General features: G+C 43.7%; 2 protein-coding genes across 5 annotated transcripts; one reads left to right on the top strand and one right to left on the bottom strand.

The window, feature by feature from the left end:
- Positions 1-2,504: 2,504 nt before the first annotated feature.
- On the bottom strand, positions 2,505-7,044 carry LOC124661058 (transcription factor Pur-alpha 1). The gene is made up of 5 exons (XM_047198919.1): positions 6,697-7,044; positions 6,547-6,594; positions 3,300-3,452; positions 2,963-3,205; positions 2,505-2,881 (listed from the first exon to the last, which is right to left on the bottom strand). Exons 1-5 carry the CDS (start codon positions 7,027-7,029, stop codon positions 2,729-2,731), a joined length of 930 nt encoding a protein of 309 aa, XP_047054875.1. The 5' UTR covers positions 7,030-7,044; the 3' UTR covers positions 2,505-2,728.
- An 11,861-nt stretch (positions 7,045-18,905) lies between these two features.
- Positions 18,906-26,017, top strand: LOC124666085 (kinesin-like protein KIN-14B). 4 transcript variants are annotated; one of them, XM_047203434.1, is made up of 14 exons: positions 18,906-19,255; positions 19,369-19,549; positions 19,678-19,839; positions 20,110-20,417; positions 20,496-20,579; positions 20,698-20,862; positions 20,952-21,058; positions 21,191-21,369; positions 22,310-22,471; positions 22,687-22,902; positions 23,009-23,046; positions 23,148-23,275; positions 23,621-24,707; positions 25,701-26,017. In XM_047203434.1, exons 4-14 carry the CDS (start codon positions 20,198-20,200, stop codon positions 25,814-25,816), a joined length of 2,502 nt encoding a protein of 833 aa, XP_047059390.1. In that variant the 5' UTR covers positions 18,906-19,255; positions 19,369-19,549; positions 19,678-19,839; positions 20,110-20,197; the 3' UTR covers positions 25,817-26,017. The 4 variants fall into 4 exon arrangements, with proteins under 4 accessions (XP_047059390.1, XP_047059389.1, XP_047059388.1 ...); XM_047203433.1 differs by having other exon boundaries at positions 18,906-19,273; XM_047203432.1 differs by having other exon boundaries at positions 18,906-19,273; positions 19,363-19,549.
- The last annotated feature ends 249 nt before the right edge of the window (positions 26,018-26,266 follow it).

The raw sequence follows: 26,266 nt of genomic DNA, 5'->3' as shown, positions 1-26,266 counted from the left end.
ATCCAAAATATCATCTTCACGCAGTCATCCAACAACATGAAGAAGGAATGCTCAAGCAACACCATCATTGCCGGTAGCACCACTCGTCGAAACATCATCACCACTTGCGACCATTCCCGCACCAAGCAAGTGTCTTAGATTTTAGTGTAGTTCACGGCTCTCTTCTTATTCCCCTTCGTTGTGCCGATAGCCTCTTCGTCGATCTCCTCCAACATGTCTAACATGTCTTGACCGTAAGAAGCACCATCCTCAACCTCTTCGCCATCAGCATCCCCGTCCAACTCGTACGCATCAAGGGGCGGCTCGGTCGTGGTCACCTAGGCCTTGTTTAACATGTCACGAACGAACACATCAGGGGCATTTTGACGAACATGTTGGCGGCACCAACGTTGTTGTCCTGCGATGCGCCCATCTCGGCCGCCGGCGGAGCGGGTGGAGGAAGGCCGCTTCGGTTCACGGTCTACTTCCTCTTCCTACCGTCTCCCAAACACTTGGCATCGTCCCCTACCTTCGTCAGCGACACACACGTCTTCAACTGAGCTCACAGAACAGTCGTCGTCACGGCCTTGCCCAGGGCTGCAACAGCGGCAGAGGCTAGAAAGCACGTGGGGCGACAACGCGGGTTCCCACGCGCTTCCTCTTCTTGGGGACAACAGCGGTGGCGGGGAAACCCGCGCGTACTGACAGAGCCGCAGGAGGTGGCATTTGAGGTTGCGTGACCTAGTCAGCGGCCGGCAGGAGCTCGGAGAGGTCCATGGTGTTGAATCCGGCAAACGGCGGCGGAGAGGCAGTGGGGAGGCAGATCGGAGGCAACGACGACAAGGAAGCGAGAAAGGGGGGCTTAAATTTTTGTCCCGCTAAATCGAGAAAGAGAGTGTGGGCCCAACTCGGTTTCTCCGCGAAGATAGTGTATGTACCGCTTCGGGAGAGAAAATTTCCAGACCCTCAAACTATTTTTCCGGGTCGCAACCTTTTATGGGATCTGATCGGCGGGCAAAATAGAACGTAGAACGTAAAGTATAGGTTATTCTACAGTTTTCACGAGTTTACAAGTCTGCTAGAGATGCTCTAATAGACAAACAGGAAGTCGTCATGCTAAGACCCAAAGGACAAGCTCACGAGAGTAGAAACCATAGTCAAAGATGAGATCCCATAGATCATAAGAGTTAGAGACCTGAAACCACACGAACACAAAAATTGACTGGATCCTAGAAGATCCACCGGACGCACAACTCCACACGCCCTCCACCGGCGCTATACGCACCCACGAACCTAAGACCCATCCCTCCTGTAGTGGTGACGAGGCTTCGGTACTTCGGTAGTCTGTGCCACGTTAATGGCGATTCCTCGCCTGACGAGCGGTTGTTGCCCACCTCTACCAATGAAATTAATGTCGTTACTAAGCGTGTCGCGCCCCTCGGCTTCCTCCGGTGTACATAAAGAGGGTGTGTGCTCAGCTGCCTCATCATCTCCTCCACACAAATCCCAGCCGCCGCACAACCTCCACCGTAGCGCTGCCCCCACAAACCCGCGAGGGAATCCATGGCTGGTCCATGTGGGCGTCGAGGCCGCGGGCGCGGTCGCCGCAGCCGGGGCCACCATGCTGGAGCAGCTCACCTGGCCGCTCGCAATCGTCGTCTTCGCAGGAGGCGAGCTCCTTCGAGTTCATCCTCTGTATCGACGAGGACCCCCTCGCCATCAATCAGCTGCCCGAAAACTTCGCCGAGTTCGTCGACGGCGCCGAGCCGACCAAGTTGCAGCTGCGTGCAGAGGCCAGATGCGGCTTCTAATGGTGGCATGTTGAGGTCTTGTTCGACGAGCATGGCAAGATGTACCTGCACAATGGGTGGGACAAGTTCGCTCCCGCCCACACCTCGAGGACGGCTACCTGCTCACCTTTCTTTACAAAGGCGACGACGAGATGATCGTCAAGGTGTTCGACAAGACATCATGTCGCACGAATTACCACACAAACGAGTCCGGCGAGGATACCGATAGTACGGTTAGAGTGTTTCTTTCTTTGCAGCAAGGATGATCACTGGCCAATTAAAACCACTAGTGTAGGTTTTTATACGTTCTTCCTGCGCATCCAAGAATATGAGGCGGTTGGATTTTCTAGTTTAGGCGACTAAGTATGAGGCGGTTGGATTTTCTAGTTTAGGCGACTAAGTGAGTGTTCTTACGTAACCCGCTAGGCTAACATCCTTATTTTGCAATATTAGAACCATGTTTCAAACTGTAGTAGTTTTTGTAATGTTTGTATCTATGGTAAAAATAGGTAAAAATATTATGTGTCGAGCCGGGCCAGGCGCAATCGGCCGTGCAGTCAAAAATAATCATTTTCGTGTCCACGGCCAACGCAAAGTGAGACGCGCTGCCACTTTTGACGTCTCATTTTCGTCGCCCCCATTGGAGATGCCGCAAGAAATTATACTACTACTACAAAACGTACAAAACGTAGCAATACTACTGAATGAACTCTGCCACGATCAACAGCTAACATATACCACCCCACGAACAATATACTGCTTATTATTCCTCGACAGAAAAGGTCCCAAACAAATCAATCCACACCACGCAATTAAAAAGAAAAGAAAAAATCTAAAGATCAAACATTATTATCCCCATCAGATGAATTAACACTGTGTGATCTACACAACCACACATAACATGACCGAGGAATCCTAGAGGAGGCATAACAGCAGTAAGGGCCACAAGGTCGAGCTAATCATCTCTGACTGGGCTCAACAGTGCGCACATTCGCGCCCGTCATTCCTTCAAGTCTGTCCTTCATTATATCTACAAAGTGTCCAACCATCTCATGGAACTGCTTCAAACCAGAAAGCGGCAAGATTATTGATGAACGGTCAGCTCCAGCCACCTGCATCAAGCGGGAATATGTCTTAGTCTGGATCAGGGGAAGAGCTATCAGTATCACGAGTGATGAACAAGAATGTGGTACCTCGGAAATCCTCAAATAATGCCCCCTGTTATTGCTGCCCAGATCAAAGAAAAACCTCTTCTGATCTGCCCTTATCACCTTAGACAGCCCCATGCCAGCGAATTCTTCAATAGGAGGCACATCAACCAGGCGCTCAACATCTACCTCTGGCACAGATGCAGATTGACTGCCGTGTCCAGCTATAAATCCAGCACCAACATCGTCAGAGAGGCCAGGAAGGCGCTCTGGAGGTTCCAAGTGTTGCTGACCAATACAAATATACAATATCAGAAAATTTTACTACAACATCATTGAGGTCTACAGGCCCTATAAATAGGCTAGAAACTGGTATGTTTACCTGGCTTGGATGATTTGGAAGAACATAGAGTCGGGAAGCTTCATCATTGATTTCTAACAGTACATTCCTAAATGCTTCCCAACCTTCTTCGCCCGAGCTACCAGCCGGAACAATTATCGTGCTACGGTTTCTGTTGACAGATGCCTCCGAAACCTGAAGAAAATTGTGTCAGCGGGTGAATAAAGTAATCATGTCAAAACAATTAATTACACTATCTGTGTGCTTTAGAAGCAAAGACAGCAAAGCATGTGATGTAGGTCAACTAAGATGCAAAGAGAGGACAAATGACCGCAAATGAACCAATAATAAAGAACAAGTAGTACTTGCCACGCCAATCTATGATATTGTGTGGTTACAGGTTTTAATCCGCATAAATCCACTTTGCAACTTACCAAGTGACAGAAAATCGTGAAGTCTAATAAAAATACAACAAGTACGTAAATAGAACTAATTAGACCCAGCTGGTCTTGGTCCTCAGACATCAGAAGCTAGATGTAGTGACCACATCGCTTAGCATAAATAAGCTAAGGTATTATTCAATTGAAATTGCAATCATAATCACAATAGGTTCATAATAAGGGGAGCTGGGGATGTTGCATATTTGAAATAAGAAATCAATCTCATAAAATTATACTTGTCAAACTATCAACAAATAACACCTTCAGGGAATAGTTTCATAAAACACCTATTTGTCGTTGTTTAGGAAACTACACTTAGTATTAACTGATAGTCATGTCCACCTGTCAATAACATAACACGATGCTGAGTGCTGATTTCTGAAATATTTACATGGGGATTTGTCAATCGACACTGAGCAACAATTGTCATATCCTAATAAAGAGGGTTAGATTTTTTAAATGTCGGTAGAAAAGAATTATTTAGTTATTTTACTTGTTTAAGGTGCATATCCTTAGTAGTTTTGCAAGATATATTCATGGTTTTTAAAGGCGTTAAGGCATCTTAAAGCGGAAGGTGGGAGCTCTAACGCTTAGGCGACGCCTAGGCGGACGCTTTGGACGCCTAGGCGCCTAAGGCAGACGTTTTTCCAAGGCGGAGGGGGAGCGCTTGGACACCTAAGCGTCGCTTTGGCATCGCCTTTAAAACCATGGATATATTGAAGTTTTTAAGAATTTTACTCTGAAAATAATCCCACCTTGGGTATATTGGTAGTAGCACCAAAATGTGTATTGATCATAGGGTACTGTTGGAATAAAACAAAGACCAAGATCCCAAGTTCTAACTCGAAGGTGGAGCAAAGGGTGAGTCCAAAGAAGTACAACCTAGGAAATACCAGGTACAGAAACAAGACACCACAAAACAACTCTCTGCCTTCAAACAGAGTTACAGTTGTTTCAGTCTACAATTGGGAGCTTTGTATGTACAGACGGAATCATATACAGGACATTCACCTCGTACACAAGATGTTTACTGAAATACAAGATGGGCTTGGGACCTACTGTACTCTTTCTTGTATTAAACCAAAATTCCATGTCATTGCGAAGGCCATAATTACTAGGCTGCTTATCCTATACTATGAAAAATCTTTCTCACAGATAACAACACTTAAGATGACCGAAAATAATCTTAACAAGAAGGGGAGAAGAACAAGATGTTCAGAGTCTTAGGATAAGTGGTAAAATGACAGTTGACTTTAAGAAAGGCAAAATAAACAAGACATAATATCCATAAGATGAGAAGTTGTTCACAGTCGTTTAGGAGGAAGAGGAAATTTTAGGTATTTGAACAACAGAGGTCATATTTTTTATCCACAACAAGTTCAATAAAGCAACATAAGAATAATTTACTAGGCAATATGACCAGTCACAAATTAGGGACATTATATGAAGCACACAATATCAACAACAAGAAGAAAAAACCATTTCTGTTACAGGTGAGTCATGTTGAGTGCACATTTTTTTATGTCTGAATATTATTTTTCTTGCTTGCGTTATCCAGTATAGCTGTTTGATTTTAGGCTCCAGCATCATCAAAATCTCATTGGCAGTATGGAACTACCAATGGATAGCTTCAGTTGCTCACATAGATTTGATCATCACGATCATACAGAACTACAAAAATATTCAGGGTTCTAACTCGTAGTTTCCGATGAATATCGCCAAATGAACCCAAAAGATTCGATAAAAGGAGAGACTTATTCGCTGTTGAAACCATCATATCATATTAGCCTAATTAGAGACGAAGAGACAGGAACATATCAATTTTTGTCAGTTTTAGACACAGTATTCAGATAGGATTTGCCACATAAATCTGAGCACTGAGCAATCGAGATTTATTTTTTCTCTTAGCTTGGAACCTCAAGTGCTCCGTGGGAAAGTAGTGTTCTGTATGAAGACTAATCTCATCAGGTACAAAACTACAGACGGATACGAATAAGCGACGAAGCAAATCGATTTCTACAAGCCTGCGAGGCATCACAAGAAAACATGTTTTTTCTTGTATCAGAATGGCAATCGGCAGGCGGTGTTTCCAATCAACAACATCCACAAAATCCCAGACTAGATTGCACCCTCTTGCTTTTCCGCATGCAGAACATTCAAGATGCTCTGATGTCTGACCAGTTTATGAACACGTTCATTTGGCGATTGTACAGAAGTACAAAATATTTGACTTGAGAGCATCATGTACATAAAACGTGTGCATGATGAACATCGGGAACATTCAGGGTCCCATTCACACGTTTTATGTACATGATGCTCTGAAGTGTGGCCAGTTTATGAACAAGCAGCAGGATGGGATGCTATTTTCTCTCAGATGGCACCAGCCTCATTAATAGATGGGAGACAAAGGTGAACCTGACGGATTAGGGGAAGCTAAAATCTGAGGAAAAGCACAGCTACTAAAGGGGAAGGGGTTCCAATTTGGTCCTCCAATATTTGGGTTGAAAGCCTGAAGCAACCTCTCAACTTGACTGAAAAGGCTCTCTATCTCTGACAAGTAGGTGTAATAACTTGGTAGCCTTTCATCAATCATTATTTAATCATCAGTGTGCTATTTTAGGAAACGGAAATTGTACGAAAAGCTTTTGGTTATACTAGTATACGAGAAGAAGTTAAAGGGGTTTATTTAAAGGAGCAGGATGGCACCTTTCCCTTCCTGAATTCACACACCTGTTTCCTAATTTAGCTAAAAACAGTTGAGCTTCTGATACAAGGAATTCCCCATATGCACCAATTGGGAAACACCAAAAGTTAACGAGAAGAGAAATTGGACAAGAAGGTTACGTCACCTTGAGGTAGCGGCCTCTCTTGTTCTCCCCGATATCGAAGTAGAACACCTGCGCAACACAAGGGGAAAAAAAGGAAGGGAACGGAAAATTCAGCAAAGACGGGAGCGAAATCCGCGAATCCGGGAAATTAAGCCGGCGGAGAAGCGGTACCTTGGTGTCGAGGCGTAGCTCCTTGCTGAAGACGTCGCGCTCGTCGGTGCGGATGTAGTAGTCGAATAGGTCGAGGAACCACGCGACGCCCGCGATGGGCACGATGATGGTGGAGCGCGTGGTGGAGGTCTTCTCTGAGATCTTGAGGTACCTGCCCCTTGGGTTCTCCTTGAGATCGAAGTAGAAGAGCTTGTGCTCGAACTGCAGCGTCTTGCTGACGAGCTCCACGTCGCTGCCCCCGCCCCCGCCGCCGCCGCCGACGCCGACGGGGCCCACCATGCCGACTCCCCCCACGCCAACGGGGCCCACCATGCCTCCTCCGCCGCCGTCCATGAGCGCCGCCGCCGCCGCCCGAGGTAGGGTTTAGGGGATGCCGAGATTAGGGTTTGGGTTTAGAAGACGAGGTCGCGTCCAAGGTGGGGAGGGATGTGAGGTTCTGAATTGGGATAGATCTCGCCCGAGCCGGTTTACCCCCGGAAAGCCGGGGCTACTATTTCTGGGACTCGTAGAGGTCACCGACTTGTAGGCCAGAGTTCGAGGCGGTCCCGTCTGTCGGTGGGGAGGGGTTGGGTGTTGGTGGGCCGTACGGTTGTTTTGGCGGTTGGGGGCGCCCGTGTGGTTTACCTGCAGATGCTGACCGCGCGCTCGTGGCGTGGTGACTTGTGATTGGCCACCCTGAGTTTGTACGACGAGAATGGACAAGTCCAATAATGTCACATCACTGTCTCTGCAAGCCCTATCTCGCCACATCATCAATGTCCTGCTCCAAGGAGAAAGAACCATGACAAGCATTGTAAATACCACGTAAAAGCTAAGTTATAGTCTTCCTTTTTTTTTTGCTTGGAGCAGCTACAAGCATCCGGAAATATCACGGAAAAGAAGGGTGTCCAAGGAATCTCCCTCACATGCAATGCCACTATGCTATGGAAAAGCATATAGGTGATTAGATCAGACACAATATAGCAAAATAGTGATGCAAAGTTCTAATCTTAGACGCCATAGTCCAATTAGGGGAAACAATGGGCATTAGAGCAACAGATGTTTCGCTTCTAAATTGGGCCAACCAATAATGAAATCTACTTTTATACATGTAATGTTTGCACTTGGGGAAAAGTAGTGACATGGAAGGGGAAGTAGAGATGTTCCTTTTTTTTACTTCACTTTGGACATTGTTGGGTCCTATCCAATCCAGTTGTCCATAATGAGTGAAATAGGGAAATTAAGTGTTAAATACAAGAGCTGAGTGAGAAAGGGTATGCACGTGAAAGGTTGTGTCATTCTGATTATTATTCTTGTTCCCGAGAAGTCTGTGTGGTGTTTGTCGGGCCATCACACTATTAGGAATCAACATCCTATTTCCCCTTTTGGACGATATGCTAGGGGATTGAGGGGAACCATGATCTTTTCCAATGTTTATTTGCAATCAGTGTAGGAGGTGAAAAGAAACCGGTTTCAAAACCAAGTTTTGTCCTTATGGGTTGATTGTTAATTATGCATTTTGGTTTGTCCAATGCTCTAGAATTTTTATGTGCTTCATGAATCATGTTCTTACAAATTTCACTGGTAAGTATGTTGTGGTTATACTTTGACGATATTATCAGTTGTAGAAGAACATTGAATAATCAGTATGTCATGCGTACAAGTTCTTCATGTGCTTCATGAATCATGTTCTAAGAAATTTCATTGGTAAGAGTTGTGGTCATACTTTGACGATATTGTTAATTGTACAAGTGTAAAACCTAGTTTCGGTAGGTTGTTGGTCAGGTAGGCAAGGCTACTCGAATAGTTTCGGAGCCCTCGCGTTCATGTATATATAGAAGAACACATGTTGCGGTGCAAGGCTTACAAGAGTATGATTACAACCTGTGTCTAGTTCTAATACAATACAACTAGATTACGTGTCTAATAAGAAGAACATTGAATGATCATGTATGCCATGCACGCATGTTCTTCATGTGCCTGTGAGTGACAAATTACATGCTAGTCTTGAAAAATGAATTTATTGCATTAACAAAACTTATATTCTTTGATTTTATTGTGTTATCTAATGGCATCGAAGTAGATGAGTCTAAAATTAAAGAGGTCAAATTCGGCTAACCCATAGTAATGTGAGTTGAGTTAGGAGTTTCCATGATTTTGCGGGTTTTAATGCAGCTATATTATTTTGTAGTTGCATCACCTGTGAATGAATTTACTAGGAAACGTGTATGATTTATGTGAGGAATAATCCCAAGAACATTTTCTTCAAGAGCTTGAGAAACGTTTAACCGAGAAAAGTTTGTATGTCCTTCCGAATTTCAAGAAATATTTTAAATTAATTGTAGCGGTAGTGGAATAAGTATATGTGTCATGCCTTCTCATCCACGAAGGTAGATCGATATCATATTAGTGAGAAATTAAATGAAGCTCAGTTATGACAAAGAGCTTCATGCATTAGTTTGAGTGCTTGAGGTGTGGTCACGCTATCTTTGACCAAGGAAGTTTGTCATTCACCCCGATCATGATTCCTTGATATGCATCGAATCTTTTCCTTATTTTTCTTTATGTGGTCATGTACAACAAGGGTATATGTATTGTATATTGTTGCGGTGGGTTATGTTCTTTCCCGCAAAATATATAACCATTTTGACCATCTTAATGTTAAAAAGTTGGGACTTGAAAGTGAAAGAATTGAATGCTTTGGTCCCATGTGTAATATTCCCTTTTCACACTGCAACGAGGGAAATCGTTCGAATAACTATTACATACATTATGGTTTGCTCTTTAGAGCCCAAACTTAGCTAGTAGGAGTTTAACACTAGAGGAGGGCGATGTGTCCCCTTGAGCTCATCCTTGAAGGAAGGAGGTCCAATGCTGGTAACCTTGCCAAGAGTTCAAATTACGCGAATGTTGGAAGGCCAAACTTTACATTTTCAAGTTGTGTACATGATGCTCTCAAACAAGTTCCATTGGACCAAGATGAAAAGAGAAGCGGAATGACACGTTCATCATTTTTCACATGTCACAAAGCTAAGATCAAACTCAACCCCATGGTATTTATACCCCACTTCCTATTTCTATTGTACCTTGGGAGGATATTAGCATGTATTGTTTTGCTAGGATTACCTCATAGTAAGATAAGAAGGGACTATAAATTTGTAGTATTGGATGGCTTTTCTAAAATGGCCCATTTAATTCCTTGTCCCAAGAGTGACAATGCTTCATATGTTGCAAACTTATTTGCTATGGGAATTATGAGACTATGGGGAGTGCCCTATGATGTCCAGTTCTTAAGCTACTTTGAGCATATATACATTCTCTGCTCCATAACTTTCCACCCACGAACAGATGGTTAAACAAAGGCCTATAACCAAATAATGTCAACCCCCTCGGAGTTTTTGTCAAGAAGGACTTGAAGAGTGGGAGGAATGTCTTCCCCATATCAACTTTGCCTAACATCATGTTACACATTCGACGAAAAGCAAGAACCCTTTTAAGGTGGTGTGCGTTGGCTTTAAACCATATATACCACTTGACCTCCTACGAGTCTACCAAGAAAGCCACCGAACACCAAGTTCAATGATAGGAGCATAAGAAACCAACAGTGTTTGCACCCAAAGGTATCGTTTAGGTACCATAAGAAAGTAAGTGCAAGCTCAGCCATGGACCATTCCATGTTCTTGGAAGACTAGGCGGCAATGCTTACATATCAACCTCCCGAAGGACAAGCATGCGATGAACACCTCGTTCAGCATTGTCAACCTCTCCCTTATCATGGTGATGTAAAGAGTGGGTAACTGGAAACCCCTGCAAAGTGTCTCGGGCTATCCCACTAACAATTGAGAATTAGTTTACCGATAAGAGCTAGATAGTTCAGGTTACAGGCTGTGGACAATCCGGGCTGGATGCATCCCAGACCGAGGTTGAATAACACTAGACACTTTGGCCCGGATAGTCCAAACCATACCTTGGACAGTATGAAGCGTGCATGTGCACAGAAAAAACAGGCTAAGGCTGTGTAAGCTCCTTTTAGCCCACCAACTTGTAGTTCCATGAGTGGCTATAGTCGTATAGATGCGCATCACCCACCTCTTATTAGTGCTAGACTTGATGTTTAAACTATGAGAGAGACATGTGACTCCTCTAAGAACAAAACCAAGACTTCCTCCTCACTTGGAGATGAACTCCACCCTGTCCATTTCTCCTCTTCAATTTGATTGGATCGATGGACCAATCGAGTAGACTTTGGTTTAAATAAAGAGTTTGAGTTGACTTGAATTCTTTTCTAACAAAGGCTTTCACTTGTGGTGATTGTTGTTGGGTGATTCTTTGAGATTGCTTGGCTAGTTATCGTTCAAACGATGGGAATCGGGAGCCTCTTGTATCACACTAGTTGTGCAACTCGTGTTTTTGTAATGCGCAATTTCTTTACCGAATATGGATTCATAGATTTCTCGTATTTTAACTCTGTATTACGAGTAGTATTTTTTGACATTTCAAATTTGGTATAGTGATATCTTCTGAATTTTTTACGAGCATGGAAGTTTCACTGACGTAGTAGGATCCTACACTATACCCTGAACTCGTGAGTTGTGATCCATACCTATCCATCACTCATGTGATCTCCATTGTGCACCACCGCGCGCGACCCAATACATTCACTCCGCTCTCGTGTGCGATCCATCCCCATGACCCCATGCGCGCGGCCATGCACCGTCCCCTCCTTAAACCTCGTCACGAGTAGGCGATCCTCGACGCAAGCAAGAATAGCCGCACATCGCGACATGCTGCTCAACCTCCAGCAAGAATAGCCCATGGCATGAGCGAGCAGCAGCTGCAGCACCCCGTCCCGCTCTTCCTGCTGAGGAGGAATCCGCTCGCGGCGGCCTCCAGGACGATGCGCCGCGGCATCCGCGGCTTCTGCCACGACGTCGGCTCCACGTCCACGCAGCAGCTTTCCGGCGTTGACAGGGACGCCGACGCGGCTTCTTCCTCGTTCCTGACCGTGCCGTCGTCCGTGGTGGGCTCCTGCGCCGCCGAGAGCGCCGGCGGAGGCCCGCAGGCGGCGGTCACCCTGGAGCAGATGATCCTTCAGCTGGACCTGGAGGAGGAGGCGGCGGCCAGCAGGAAGGCGCGCCGCATGTCGTGCGTGGACAGCTCCGACCACTACGTGCTCCGGTCGGCGCGGGACGCGCTGAGCCACTACCCGCGCTTCTCCCTCGACGGCCGGGACGCCATGTGCCGCGCCTCCTTCAGCAGCTACCACGACGCAGCCATGAGCCTCGAAGGCCCTGTGCTCCGCGACGACGGCCGGCACCGGAGAGCGTCGGTGTGCTGCGCCGCCGCCGGCGTGGGGCACTGCAGAGCGCGGGGCTGCGGCGTGGAGGGCTATGAGATGGACCTGGAGCGGACACTGCGGATGCCGGCCACGGTGGCCGGGGAGAGCGTGGTGTGGTGCAAGCCCGGCGTCGTGGCCAAGCTCATGGGCCTCGATTCCGTCCCCGTGCCCGTCGGAAGGGGCCGGCGGGGCGGCATTGGTAGGAGGAAGGCCAGCGGGGCACCGCCGGTGGCGAGGGTCGGAGGTGGCGGCGTAAAGAAGCAGAGGCCGAGGAGGATCGTGGGCAAGGAGGAGGAGCTGGAGAAGGAGAGGCTCTTCATGGCGCTGCATGGCTACGACGTAGCCGGGGCGGGAGCTCGCCCTGGCGCGACACGGGCCGCTGTTGACCCCAATGTCAATGGGTTTCGTACGGCAGACAGTAGCTGGGAGTTCCGGTTTCCTAGCTAAACATATCTGAAGTCTCTCTTGTTGAAATTTCGAGTACTAGTGTCCTCACAGTATGACATTGCTATACCAACTGGATAGCTCCATGTTTTCGAAAGAGTTCAAATTAACTGTCCCTGCTGTTTGGGGCTAACTCGAATATATATACCTTGTGTCATTGCCTTACATGTCTTGAACTTCTTTTGGTTACTTCAGTTCTTTTTTTTATTTGCGAATTGTTTTGGTTACGTCAGTTGCGCTTCAAACTTAGTCTTCCACACCATGCATTTTTGTATCCTACTCCTTTGTGTACTCCAACTAAGTGATTCTCACTAACTTGTTCTTTAGCTGAGGCATTTTCATTAATTGAAAATAAGAGAGCCGTCAGTTAATTAGTGAAAATACAAGCAAAAAACCAATACAACTGGTGCCAAGCCCACTGTAGCACCAGCATAACCAGGGCCAAACCTTGGAGTGATAGACCAGACGGCCTCCCACCAATGCTAGAGAGAAGCTCCAACGTAGGAGAAGAAGCCGGCCCTCTAGGAGGGTTGCACCAATGTGACCCCAGCCAACCGACGCTAGCATCAAGGGCAACCTTGTTGCCCACATGACACAAGATCGGCGCACTAATTAAGGACACAAGCAGCTGTAGCACACACAAGTACCTGTCCCATGTAAAAATGCTAAGAGAGGAGAGGAACCCCACAGACACGTTGGCCATGCCCTAACTTGGTTATTCTGCATGGAGCAGATTGGCCATGCCCTAACTTGGTTATTGTGCATGTAGCTTAGCATTTTTTAGATTTTTCTAGTCCTAAAAATGTTGTTACAATCTCCATGAGTTCATTGAGTTCTACTCGTCCTTCGGTGTACTCATGCTCTGTATGTAATTCTACTCGTGCTGTGTAGGTAGTATACTCGGGGTGTTCACTAAGTTGTACTTATCTTTATTGTACTCAGATTTGTTCATAATTGTATTTGTAGGCATATTAATTTTAGTACAACATTTATACATTTCCGCGCGAAGTAATTAGCTGGATAGAATGACAAACACACATACGCGCGGTGAAATATTAGAGCTGCTCGTTCCTACCCGCAAAAGAAAGAAAAAACTCGCGTGCCTGGACGCGCGCGAATGGATGTGCCACGTGTTATGTTTTCGTTAGACTAGTTCTCTTTGTATAGGTCGATTTTTAGGCAGTGGTACCTCAAACTTCACATATGACATACCCAAAATAGTCACAAATCCTATTTTCTTCTCAACATGGCCGTTATCGCTACTAGGCCTGAAAGATCTGGTTCGTGGGCCAACTGACCAAGCCTGGTACATTTTCTATTCTATTATTTTTTGTTATTCTGTTTTTTTTCTCTTTTTCTTTTTTCCTTTTTCCTTTTTTTCTTTCTACTTCTTTATTTTAATTTTTTATGTTCTCAAAATCATATTTTGAAAAAAGAGATAATGTTTTGGAAAAAATCATGGGTTCAAAAAACTTTTGCGAGTTGTAAACCAAATACTCATGGGTTTTAAAAATGTTCATGGCCCAAATAAATCTTCATGAGGTACAAAGAAATGTGACAGGGTTAATAAATCACGAGTTTTGAAAAATTATTCACGACATTCAAACTAGTAAATTCACAGATTCAAAAAATGTTCACTCTTTGAAAAAAATGTTCACAGTTCGGTTTTACATCAATAAACTATAACTAAACAGAAACTTTATTAATAACTTAACATCTAGTAAAACAATTAAAAAAGCAAAAAACAACCACTTCCCATTGGACTGCATTTGGAGCTGCCCATGAAACCCCCTTCAAGCAGTGGGGGTGCTCGAGTAACCTTGTTATCGCTCTCAAAAAAAAGTAACCCCGTCTTTCCCTATTTTTGTGGCACCCCCATATCAAGTTCAGCGCACCATATATCTTCTCATCCTTATGACACATGGGACCACCAAATATGATATATCTTCCTATTTAAGAGAGTGGGATATTGTGGGTGATATTTGAGAGCTTGATATAGTTGAACGAAATACGAGGGAGAAATCTTTTGAGGTAAGCCCCAATATGACGATATGAGGACTGCAGTTTAAGGGCTTGTCTGGGCTTGTTCTTATGCGAATCAAGACCCTACTCCCTAATAATGATTGTCGTGACGAAGCCTGCTCACTTGTATTCAATCCTTGGATCGAGCATCAGGGTGTCATATCCTTACTCGCTTGCATTTTGCATGGTGATCAGTGTGTCCCACGGTTCGTGAGATTTAAGATTTGTCATTGTGAACTTTAATCTAACTCCAATGTGTGTTTTAGTACGAAAGCGCCTGCATCTGTGCTGCTGTGCATGCATGGTGTATGTTTCCTTGCTATTTTTGGTTTTGATTTGGTCACCTAGCTCGCTACTGTGTTATATATGTCAGATATTTTGCTGATGATGTGCTTAAAGTTCTGCGATGTGTTACTAATCTTTGGGAATGGTGTGCTCAACCGGCTGGTGTAAGTATGATGTCAAAAAAAAAAACAAGACCAACCCAGGCACTAGCACCTGTTGGCTTTTTTTAATAGAAGAAAACTCCGTGAGCCCCAGGTTAAACTCAAGACTCAAACCCGGGTGGCCGGGTGCGCTCCCACACACCTGACCAACAGACAAATAAGTATGATTTATTAACATAGCTAGTTGTTGGCTATATGCTTCATACCATGTCACCTAGAGCCATCATAAATATGCACTTATACAATAGATTGGCTACAAGGTTAGCTATATCAAATATTTAATACTAGTTAACTTTTTTGATAGGTGTGCTTGCATGCAAGACACAAGCAAGCATGCACTCAATACATGTAGCCAGCTAAGCGTCTGCCACTAGCTGCATGCAGGCTGTACTAGTTTTGGTTCCTGTGCTAGAGCTGGCGACACATGAAGCGCCCACTTCTTTCTCTCTCTTTCTTTCTCTCACCTCCAACTAGGATTTTGCTGATGTAGATCTTTTTATAGCCTGCTGAGTAGACACTATTGTACATGCTCTTATTCACCTGCCTGCCTTGTGTAGGTGTTACGCAATGTTTTTTGCTTGTTAGCGTATGCACTGTGACGTTTGCAAAGATTTAACTCACTATTTAGCTTCCCCCTTTAGGTTGTAATATGGTCTATGGTATCTTCTTTTCCTCTTTTGAGCTAACGTGTGGCATTCTTGATTATCCTACCCGTTTACTGCATCTCAATTCTCTAATATGATACCATATTATACATAAGCCCCCCATACCCATTAACTAATACTTAGAGCATCTCCAGTCGCGTCCCCCAAACCGTCCCCCAAAGGGATTTGGGGCGCGCCGGACAAAAAAAGCATTCCAGCCGCGTCCCCCAAAGCCCTTTTTTGTCCGGCGCGCCCCCATTCGGTGTCCGGCGCCCGAGCCCGTCCCCGTCCCACGGGGGACGCACCGGGGACGCCGGACACAACGCAAGCGAGGCGGGGAGTGGCGGGGCCGACCCGTCGGCGGCTCGGACGCTCAACCGCCACATACGTAGCGACGGTGCGGTTGACGGGAAGCGGAACCGTCGCATTGGCAAGCGCGTCGACGACGCGCCAACCCCGCCGGAATGGAGCGCCGACTCCTCGGAAGAGCAACCGCTGCTCTCTTCGACTCTGCGCCACCGTTCATCCGCGCTCAATAAGACCCGTACGTACGCCGTCATTCATCCAAGCTTCCATCCGACACCTCCGGCGACGATGAGCTACATCTCCCGGCTCCCGTCCGACACCTCCGGCGAGGGAAAGCCTGTCGGCTGGCGCCATTGGTGGGACAAAGCCGGGACGCCGAGCGGCGGCGACGATTCCCGCCGCCGGTTGACGGCGAGGAGGAATGGGCCGGGCTGGGAGGAGGAGGAAGAAGAGAGCGAGGCCGCGGCGGCGGCGGTGGCCCGTGCGAAGGCGAAGGCGGCCAAGGCGAAGGCTTCCAAGGCGAAGGCCGCCAAGGCCAAGGCCGCCAAGGCCAAGGCCAAGGCCAAGGCCAAGGCGCGGCCGACGAGCACCGGCGACGACGACGCGTCGAGCGCCGAGCACCGCCTCTTCGGAAGAGGTGACGAGCAGGAAGCGCCACCGCGATGACGACGACGAGGCGGGGCCATCGGCGAAGAAGAAGAAGTAGATAGTTTATATGTATTTAATTATATTTTTCGAAGTTTTATATATAATTTGTTTATGTTCAACCGATTTGAATATTATTAAATAGTTTCTTTCTAGCCAAAAAAAATACTTTTAATATTTGGGGGCGGCGTTTGGGGGACGCGGCTGGGGAGCGACGTCCCCCAAACACGGCACGAACAAAACACGTCCCCCAAACGCTCAATCCGGCGCGGTTTGGGGGACGGTTTGGGGGACGCGACTGGAGATGCTCTTACGCACCAGTTTCAAACATCATGTGTCCGCAGATGCAATGTTGTTCATAAGTTACCTGATACCTTTTCAAACCTAAATTGATTTTGTGATTGAGTCTATGATGACTGGAGTGCTACCTAATTTGATATGTAATAGACAAAAAATCTGAGACGGGAGGATGGATGACTGTTTTTGCAAGTTCAAGCTAACCTTGGCCTACCAATTCAATGATTTAACTTCTGCCTGAAGTGACACTTCACTCCAACGAGCTATAGCTACTATATATACATACAAAAATCTCAACAGCATGATATAAACCTATCGAGATGTAACCCATTTTTTAGGTCAGTACTAAATATGAAGCCTCTCAACAACATGCATGTTTAAGTCTATAATACAGACACCTCACGCACCAAGTGATTGCAATTCACAAGTGCATGCACCTTGGTCCACTGTCGCTGGCGTCGATATATGGAGCCCAAATAGATCCATTTATGAGTTTAACAAAGTTAGTTGCCAGACAGATGCATGCCTAGTGTAGATGATGGTTCTAAATTCTAATAGCTTATGGTTGAAAACAAGAGACCAAGGCGCAAAAACAGATAACATTTCAAGTACCGATGGTTCACAAACTGAGCCTGGGAGTAGTAAGGGACTTCCTCTATACTTGTTATTATCGTTTTAAAGACTTGATCTGATTGATCTCAAGAGCAACGTTAATTTTCCATAAAGCTCATTCATTTTCTCTTTGTGGGATGTCCGTCAATTTTGTGAACCGAGGCATAGCCCGGATGGTTACCGGATGCTGATACCTGCAGTGACCCGCGAGATCCTGAGTTCGAGTGCTAGCGCCCGCTCTCTCGCTGTACACACAAATATCATCTATTGAATTGCTTGGAGGGCTTCTTACCCCCCAAGTCGCATTTTGGGATGTCCGTCAATTTTGGTGACATATCCTCCATGCCTGATGTGGCCATCAACATCAACATGTCATGTCTTTTCCCTTCCTTTATTATATTTAAAGGAAGAAAGGGTAAAAAGGAAAAACTGGTCATGTCTTTACTCACCTGAGGGCTCAAAACGTGCTTGCCAGCGAGAGACAAGGGAGCCAGGAAGACTATGGGCCATACATAGGGTACGCAGGCAGGTACTGTACTCATGATCATACGATTCTTGTGGCCTATGACTCCAGTTTATCTTATCTTCCCAGATCTATAAAGAGATCCTTTGTATCATTTCTCAGCTTTTCTGTGCCCAGGAATGGCCGAGCTTGATCAGACAGATCAGAGCTCCTAAAGGAAACAAATACGCCCATTCATAGTTGAGTGAGACTTTCAAAGAGTAGGAGCTCTGCCCTTTGTATCCCAGTATCTAACTATCTATAGTCGATTCTGAACATTCATTTCTCTTTTTTATTGGACAGCAAAGCGTACTTGAAAATACAGTTCCATAATAGTTAAGGACGGAGACAAGCCAGATATCTCCAAAGGAGTGACGGGCCCTTGATTTATTAGTCTACAGTTGGTCACTGCCTCACCGGTGAAACTTCACTGCTAAGACCCACATATATCAACACAATCATGTATGTCCTTGCTTAACTGCCTCACTGGATCCTCCGGAAAATTATAAAAACTACTATTGCCTCACAGGAAGAGACACTAACATTTTTAGGCAGATCACGCCTAGTTGCACTTGCACCCGAAAAATCCTACCTGCTTCAGTTCTACTCTATAGTCTGTGGAAGGCGTCAGTAATGTACAATTCCTGGTATAGCGCTACAATATAAAATCACAACCGGATAAGAAAAGATTCCCTCCCGAGGCTGTCTAACTAGGGAATCTCCAATGACCAATGTTCAGTTATACCATGGGAAGGGAGTTGTTTATAAGTACATGTATAATGAACGTACCTGGTCGTCTGCAAAGACTGGGAGCATCTCGTGAATGGACAGATACCAGAATGTGCCACACTAGTTGCTGCGATATGATCGGGAATAGTGCTGCTGCTAGTACAGTAGTACGAGCTTACTGAAAAATAGCATGGCATTTTGTTCTAAACGATGATCACAAGATTGATCAGAACCACCTGTGGCCTCTCTGAAAAGTTCAGCATGGCACATGGTAGGTGAGCTTTTCCATGACAGCAGAACAGGAGTGATTTCATTTGCCAAACACACATCACGCCCATTAAATATTGTCGCCATACGCCAGAGAACATAATCTATCATGGGCACCATCATACTTAATCACCATCACTTCTTTCTCTCTCCTCTCCCTGTGTCTTGGTCTCTCTGTCCGTCTCTCCCTCCCTCTCTTCCCCCTGTCCCTGAGTCCCTCCATCTCTCTCTCTGAGGCAGACACTCAAACACACACAGAGCAGGGGCTACTGAGCTGTTACGGTTCTGACTGGATTTTAGCTCCCTTGACCAAAAGATTCCAGTCATGGTGCATATTTTTCCTTTTGTGAGTCTCTTCATCATGTTTTGATCACATAGTTGTAGCAGCGCCTTGATGGTTATTTCCCACATCCAAGTCCTCTGATTCATCTGTAGCTGCAGGAATTGCTATGGAGGTAGCAGCTATGGCGGATTCTACAGTCAAGATTCAAAATGCTGAAACCGATGTAGAATTGCTGTCACCGGTTGTGGTTGGACACAGTCCTCTTTGATAGTGACACGGTGATGCATATGGAGTAAAGAAACTGTCTTCAAGTTGAGAGGGGCTACTTGAGGAATTGAGGTATTGCAAAGTTTCTTCTGTTCCAATGCTTGAAAGCCTTATTTGACACTTGAATTACTCTGCAAGAAAAAGCGATGTATTCTTTCCTTTATCTTGCTTCATGATGGTCTCTGTTTTATCTAACCTAGGAAATGCAGTAGTTGAGGCCTTGAAGTAGAACTGACCTTTCCTTGAAGAAGTGATAGTGACCTGGGAACTCTAAGAAGGATTTAAGCAATGTATGGGTTCTCCAGAGGAAACTCCTTTTGCTCTTGCACACTCTAGGCATTTGACGCGGTATGGAAGTGAAGGTAAGAACTACTGATACCTCGTTTATCTTCCAATATGTGTGGTGTCTTGAAATTTCTTCGCATCAAGCATCCTTCTCCAGTCTAACTGCAACGAAACACTTGGTCAGAAAATTATTAGAAACCATACAGCAGGTCTTGGATGTCAAATACATGTGGTAGACCAGTCGACTAGTCGTGCTGAAACAGTCTAATTAGGATTATGTTTGACTTCAATAAAAGCCAATCTGTTATATTTTCTGTATAATTTTAGAATCTCGTTCCAAATGGCAGGCTGGATCACCAGCAAAGAAGGAAACAGGAGTACCGTCATAGAGATCATCAATACTGGTTCTTGGTGACAGCTTGCTTGGCACCATATATGGATGGGCAGTCAGAGAAAACCATGCGGACTCTGCCAGATACACTCTCATCTCTCAAGGAGTTCAACAAGTACCTCACACCTAGTTGGGTTGAATCAGTGTCTCACATCATCAAGGAGTTGACACCAACCAAGCCACAGAAAGTAATGGAAGATAAGGCCCAAGAGATATCTGAGTGCGATGACACAGAACCAGACACTAAAATTGCAAAGATTCAAGGTATGCACTTCTAATTCTTTGCCCTCAGAACCTCTAGCCTTTTCTGAAATACTCTCTTCCTTTATTATCATATGACAGATGAAATGGTTTCACTGAGTGCTCAACTAAAGGAGATAACGCTGCAGAAAAGAGAGTCATTAAATAACTATTTGGATCTGAAAGGTAGAAATTTGTTACTGAATTTACTATTGACGTGAATTTAATTGTGTCTGGTTTAGTGCACTTCTAGAAAAAATATGGGTAAGCTTATCTGCTTACTATCATGCCTTTTATTCCACAGGAAGCATAAGAGTATTCTGCCGTATAAGGCCTTTCAACCATGAACAAAGTTACAGTTCCAGAACCATGTTCACCCTAGATGAGAGTAACATTTTCTTAAGAGTTTCTGAAACCAAGAGAAAACAATACAAGTTCGATAAGGTTTTCGACCCATCCTCAACACAAGGTATTGAATCAGAATTTCAATATGACTGTAGGAGCTGTTATTTTTCGATTGTTTCAATTCAAGTTGCTTATGATAATATGCTTCGCTAGGTGATGTATTTTCTGAAGTCGAGCCACTGATAAAATCTGCTATAGATGGCTACAACGTTTGCATATTTGCTTACGGTCAGACGGGTAGCGGAAAAACTTACACAATGGTAAGATTTACTACATCCAGCACTTCATTATCTCCCTCCTTCCACTCACACAAGAATAAATCAAATGTTTAAACACCATAAACAGACTGAAAGGCAAATGTTGCACTCACAATCCATTACCATATGAATTAGGAAGGCAAGCCTACAGATTTGGGTGTCATACCACGTGGGATTCAAGTACTGCTCGATCGAGCTTCAGAGAGCAACAACAGATTTCTGTTCACTTTCAGTATGCTCGAGATATACATGGGGAACCTAAGAGATTTGCTAGTTCCAGGGAGCAAGACCAATGGGTTTAAGAATGTCCCAAGGTAATTGCCTAAACTTGATGGAAGGAAAAGGAATGACTACTTTTGCAAGACAAGGAAATAGTGGGGTTCAATATGGTTTATTACCATAATACTCCTTCGGTCACATAATATAAGATGTTTTGTTTATCTTTTTAAGTTTGCTAAAACGTCGAGACGAGGGAGCAGCTAAAGAAACAGATATGCTGGTTCTGAACTTCCCACTTGGAAAAAATATAAGAGATAATGAAAAGTTGGGGCCAGTTCCTGAATCCTGACTGTAATTTGGAAGCAGAAATGAATCTCCACTGTGCAATTATGTTGAATCAATATCCTATAATGTTGAATCCATATAACTATGGTTTAATATTTTAAGGAGATGTGTTGGATGTCATTCCAATCTCTTTGGATGCCATCTCCGGCTAAGCTGTACCCTTGTTTCGAGTCTAATGGCATGAGAGCTTGCTGAGTGACTTGTCAATATTTTGTAATTTTGGATAGCATGTGCCTCCACTGATATCAGTCTGAATTGTGTTGCGATGCTTCCTAGATCAAACGAAAATGCATGTTAAAAGGCCCTCCTGTACATATATGAACTAAGAAAGCATATCTCATGTCAGTATGAACCTATTTAGAATAGTTACTTTTGTCACATGATTACAGTACTTGTCTTTGTCCCTATGCTACATAAATGTGCAACAGAGCCAAAATCTGAATGTGGTCCAAGTTTTTTGAACACTGTAAATACCAATATGTGGAGAATCCAACTTCGAATTTTTATGCCATTGAGGACCAAAGTGAAAGAGTCATGTCCTAGTAAAGAGAATCTTACATTATCTACTGGAGATGTGTATTGTTTGGGCTGTTCGGCTCTTCCTGTATTTTTTATAGTGCGGGTTAAATAATTACTATATATATTCTTATCTGTTATGTAAACAATAGTTTAATGCATCTCTGCATACAGCCTTGCTATTAAAACGGATCCAGATGGTGGCATTGAGATTGAAAACCTAGTGGCAGTTACTGTGAATAATTTTCAAGAAGTGAAAAGATTATATGGCGTGGGGACCCGGCTTAGATCAACAGCTTCGACTATGGCTAATTCTACATCAAGCAGATCTCACTGGTAACGTATTTTATATTATTGAATAAAACACATGTATTTTCTATGCCAATTGAGAGATATTAACCATGGAACCTGGCAGAAGAGGCCTGAATCAAACTGGATAACAAATTCTCACTAAAGCCTACTACGCTTGCATAAAGAATAATGAATGATTATAGAAACAGAATATGATGGACCTGAAGCCTTATTTTTTGGGATATTCATTTATGCAACAGTTTGATTCGCATTTCAATGACTTCCTTCGACGCACCTGAGAGAAAAAAAGCAAGAAACAAATTATGGATGATTGATCTAGGTGGAAGTGAAAGACTTGTAAAGACAAAAGCAACTGGAAAAAGGCTCAAGGAAGGAAAAGCTATAAATTTGTCATTGTCAGCCCTAGGGGATGTGATTGATGCATTACAGACAAAAAAAACTCATGTACCTTACAGGTGAGTGGAATTCATCACGCCCATGTTCAACAATTAGCACATAAAATTACCATTTAATCGGTGAAGTTGAAGACATTGATAACCTTTCACTTTGTCAATTTTGCAGGAATAGTAAGCTTACACAAGTTCTAAGAGATTCTCTAGGTAAACAGAGCCTCGGCGACTGTTTCAAAGGAAGCTTCTTACTTTCTTGTTTTACAAACCCAGATTTCTTGTAGTTCACCATGCTGTATTCATGTTCACAGGATGCGAGTCCAAGACATTGATGCTTGTCCATATTAGACCAAATGAAAATGATTTGTGTGAGACAGTTTGCACCTTGGGTTTTGCAACAAGAGTAAGAAGTATCCGTCTAGAAAGTGAAGAATCGCCGGTAAGTTTTTGCAGTTACGAATAACAATCTTGTCAGAAAAGTAATCATTAACAAGAACATACATCCCAGAAAAAAATCATGTTCATCATTGCTATGACTCAAACATTAGGTGGGTTAATGCAAAGCTAATGCCAAAACCTTCCAAATTGAAAAAAATACAACTCAAAATACCAATGTGAGGTTGTATTAGATCTGACAAAATTAATAAACATTCCAGAAATTAACATGATGGTACATTGGTATGTAAGCAGATAAGTAACCCAGTTATTTTAGATGCGGGATTTAGTTTTTATCCACTTGGGAACACTCTTTGCTACAGAAAACTGATATTTTGGTATCGGTCAGGATGTAAAAGCAAGGAAGGAACAGTTCTTGATGGAGTTAGGACAGAAGGTCAATGATTTGGAACAAGAATGTGATAATATTAAAAGAAAAGTTAAGAAGCTTGAGGATACAATGGAGCAGTTGAAAGGGCCCCAGCTAGCGGTTAGCACAAATTTCGTCATTTCGCCTCCATCCACTGAAGAGCTGAAGATTAACATGTCAAAGAATGTAAGAAGTCTGAAGAATCATAGAGAAGTTTCGTCTGGGTTACCAAGGTTCATGAGGCCAACTGCTGCTAGCCAGCATAGGATAGGCCTAAATAACAACGTTCCCAGCATTAACAGACTGAAACCACCAGTGCCCCCAAAGAGAAGGCCTTCCTCCGTTTATGCTGAATCTATAAGGCTTCCAGTAAATGCAGACACTTGGCAGTCAGAGTGTAGTTCTGAATGCAGTATCTCCATGACAAGTGACATTAACTGGACACCGAGCATACAAGATGGGACTGAATATAGCCAAGATGCATCAGAGTACGAGATCAAACAGGTTATTTTCTCTGAACATGAGAAACCATCACAGGGTCAGGTGATTTCCTTCAAAGAATGGCAACTAGCAGAATCGGAGAATATGCAGAACAAAACTGAAGAAAGGGGCATTATAGACATTGATAACTGGATCCACCAACAAATACTTGAAAGCACTGTCACGTGTCAAAGTAAAATGGGTTTAAATGTCCCCAAAGTAACTGGAGATGAAACTTCCAATATTCGTTCACCAATTAAGATTGAAGGGGCTAAAGGTTGTAACAAGGCACTCGATGAAGAAAACGACCTAGCCCTTCACCCCCCACCACTCAGTGCAAAGGATATAAAGCAAGCAAATGCAGATAATCATTTCTCCGGAGCAGAATTACGCAGCCCTCCATCAAGAGAACGTTGCAGCAACAATGAAACGAACAAACATACGAATGAAAGTTTTGCATATCATGGGAGGTCCAGGAGATCTCTTCAAGAAAAACTGGATGATTGCATGCTAAGGCAGCCAGACAAGGAAGCTGATCTAAGTGCATGTGCTGAAATCAGGTCCCAGGAAGAAGAAGAACACATAGGTAATCTTGTCTAGCATAATAGCATTGCAGAATGTGCTTTTAGGATAATGCATATTCCAAAAGGGCATTATACATCTAGTGACATCTGGATGGGTCGATTTTATTTCGTATAAACTTCAAATCAAAAATCAACGTAGGAGAATGGCTTAGTGTAAACAAATTCTAGTATGCATGTACACAAGTAGATTACTTACACAAGTAATGCTTCAAGTAATAGGCATTACTTACAAAAATTGTATTGTAGTCACAGTATTCAAGTTATCACAAAAATCTGCAATGATTTAATATCAATTCCATATGTGGTCTAGATCTATTGCCTCCCTCTTACCCACAGTCTTTATTTTGCTATTATAAAGCACACTGAGAGTAGTACAATGGTTCTCATAGTATGATTACTGAAAAAGTACTAATAAGCGCAGCTGACGCAAAATAAATCGAAAGAATAGACAGGCGATAGATCATTCCAAGACAACCATATCAGCTTGCAAAATAAACTTGAAAACAAAAGCACATCGTGTGTGCTTTACACTAATTGAGTAATTGGTGCTAGCTAGTACTGTTAAACATATACCAAAGTTATATACTAAGCTATAGAGTCACATCCCAGAGTGAAATTGGAATGAGCATTCTAGAGCTTCTAAATTATGGTCAATAATAAAGATAAATTCAAGCTAACACGAGTTTCTGTGATTGTTAGCTGAGAATATCGGTTAAACTTTTCTTGAAGCATATATTAAGAAAAATCATGTCTTAATAGGATAACAGTTTATAAAGTTATTAATGAAACATGATGGAATATACTTAGCATTACACTACAAACATGCAATGTAATTTTTTTTTGTTGTTATCATATTATTACATAAAAAAAAACTGCAAAACTACCATTTGTTCATTATTTAGTGGCGTCAACTTCCACTCCTGAACTTCTATGTATGTACAGATGATCCCTATTACTGATGGCCCTATGTTTACTGAGTTTATTCTTTTGCACAGGAAAGCTAACAAAGTTCTTTCAAGCACTTCAAATAGCTTGGGTCGGTGTTGGTCTAGGATTAGGCACTGCCAGCCTTGGTTTAGAGGACGACTTCTTTCATAGCTTGATGCTCTGAAGTAACTATAATCCTGTCATTTCTAAGATGTAGTACTCAGTTTTGAGAGTAAACTACGTCAGGAGATGTATTGCTGGGTTGACAAAGTGGCAGGGAATTGCTATCTCAATCTGCGTTGCTGCCACACTTGGTTGATTCTTGTAGGACCAAAATGGAAGTTGCAAAAAAGTGCAGCAGTGAACAAACTATGATAATGAGACATTTGACGTATCATTCTAAACAGAAGCTGTTATAGCACATAAATATGAAAATGTAGTATAAACTCAGAAAGTATTTTGTTTGCTGACATAATTACATCTCACAGTAATGCATGCAATAAGGACTTGTTCATTAAAGCAACTTAAATTATACAGCATATTTTTAGCTAAAGCTGAAAAGGGACCTATGTGTTCTATGTATGCTGCAAAAGAAGAAGCAAGAGGAAACAAGTAATCGGTAACTATCAAGTAA

Source organism: Lolium rigidum, chromosome 6, assembly GCF_022539505.1.
Source record: "Lolium rigidum isolate FL_2022 chromosome 6, APGP_CSIRO_Lrig_0.1, whole genome shotgun sequence".
Classification (NCBI taxonomy): domain Eukaryota; kingdom Viridiplantae; phylum Streptophyta; class Magnoliopsida; order Poales; family Poaceae; genus Lolium; species Lolium rigidum.
Note: the sequence above shows the minus strand (reverse complement) of the source record. Positions and strands in the feature narration are given on the sequence as shown.

Bases quoted from the DNA above. Each gene is read 5' to 3' on its own strand.
- LOC124661058 (XM_047198919.1), bottom strand. From the start codon at position 7,029: ATGGACGGCGGCGGAGGAGGCATGGTGGGCCCCGTTGGCGTGGGGGGA. The intron at 3,206-3,299 runs GTAAACATACCA...TGTATTGGTCAG, and splicing joins TTCCAAATCATCCAAGCCAG to CAACACTTGGAACCTCCAGA. The intron at 2,882-2,962 runs GTACCACATTCT...CGCTTGATGCAG, and splicing joins ATTATTTGAGGATTTCCGAG to GTGGCTGGAGCTGACCGTTC.
- LOC124666085 (XM_047203434.1), top strand. From the start codon at position 20,198: ATGGATGGGCAGTCAGAGAAAACCATGCGGACTCTGCCAGATACACTC. The intron at 22,472-22,686 runs GTAACGTATTTT...TTTATGCAACAG, and splicing joins ACATCAAGCAGATCTCACTG to TTTGATTCGCATTTCAATGA. The intron at 22,903-23,008 runs GTGAGTGGAATT...TCAATTTTGCAG, and splicing joins AAAACTCATGTACCTTACAG to GAATAGTAAGCTTACACAAG.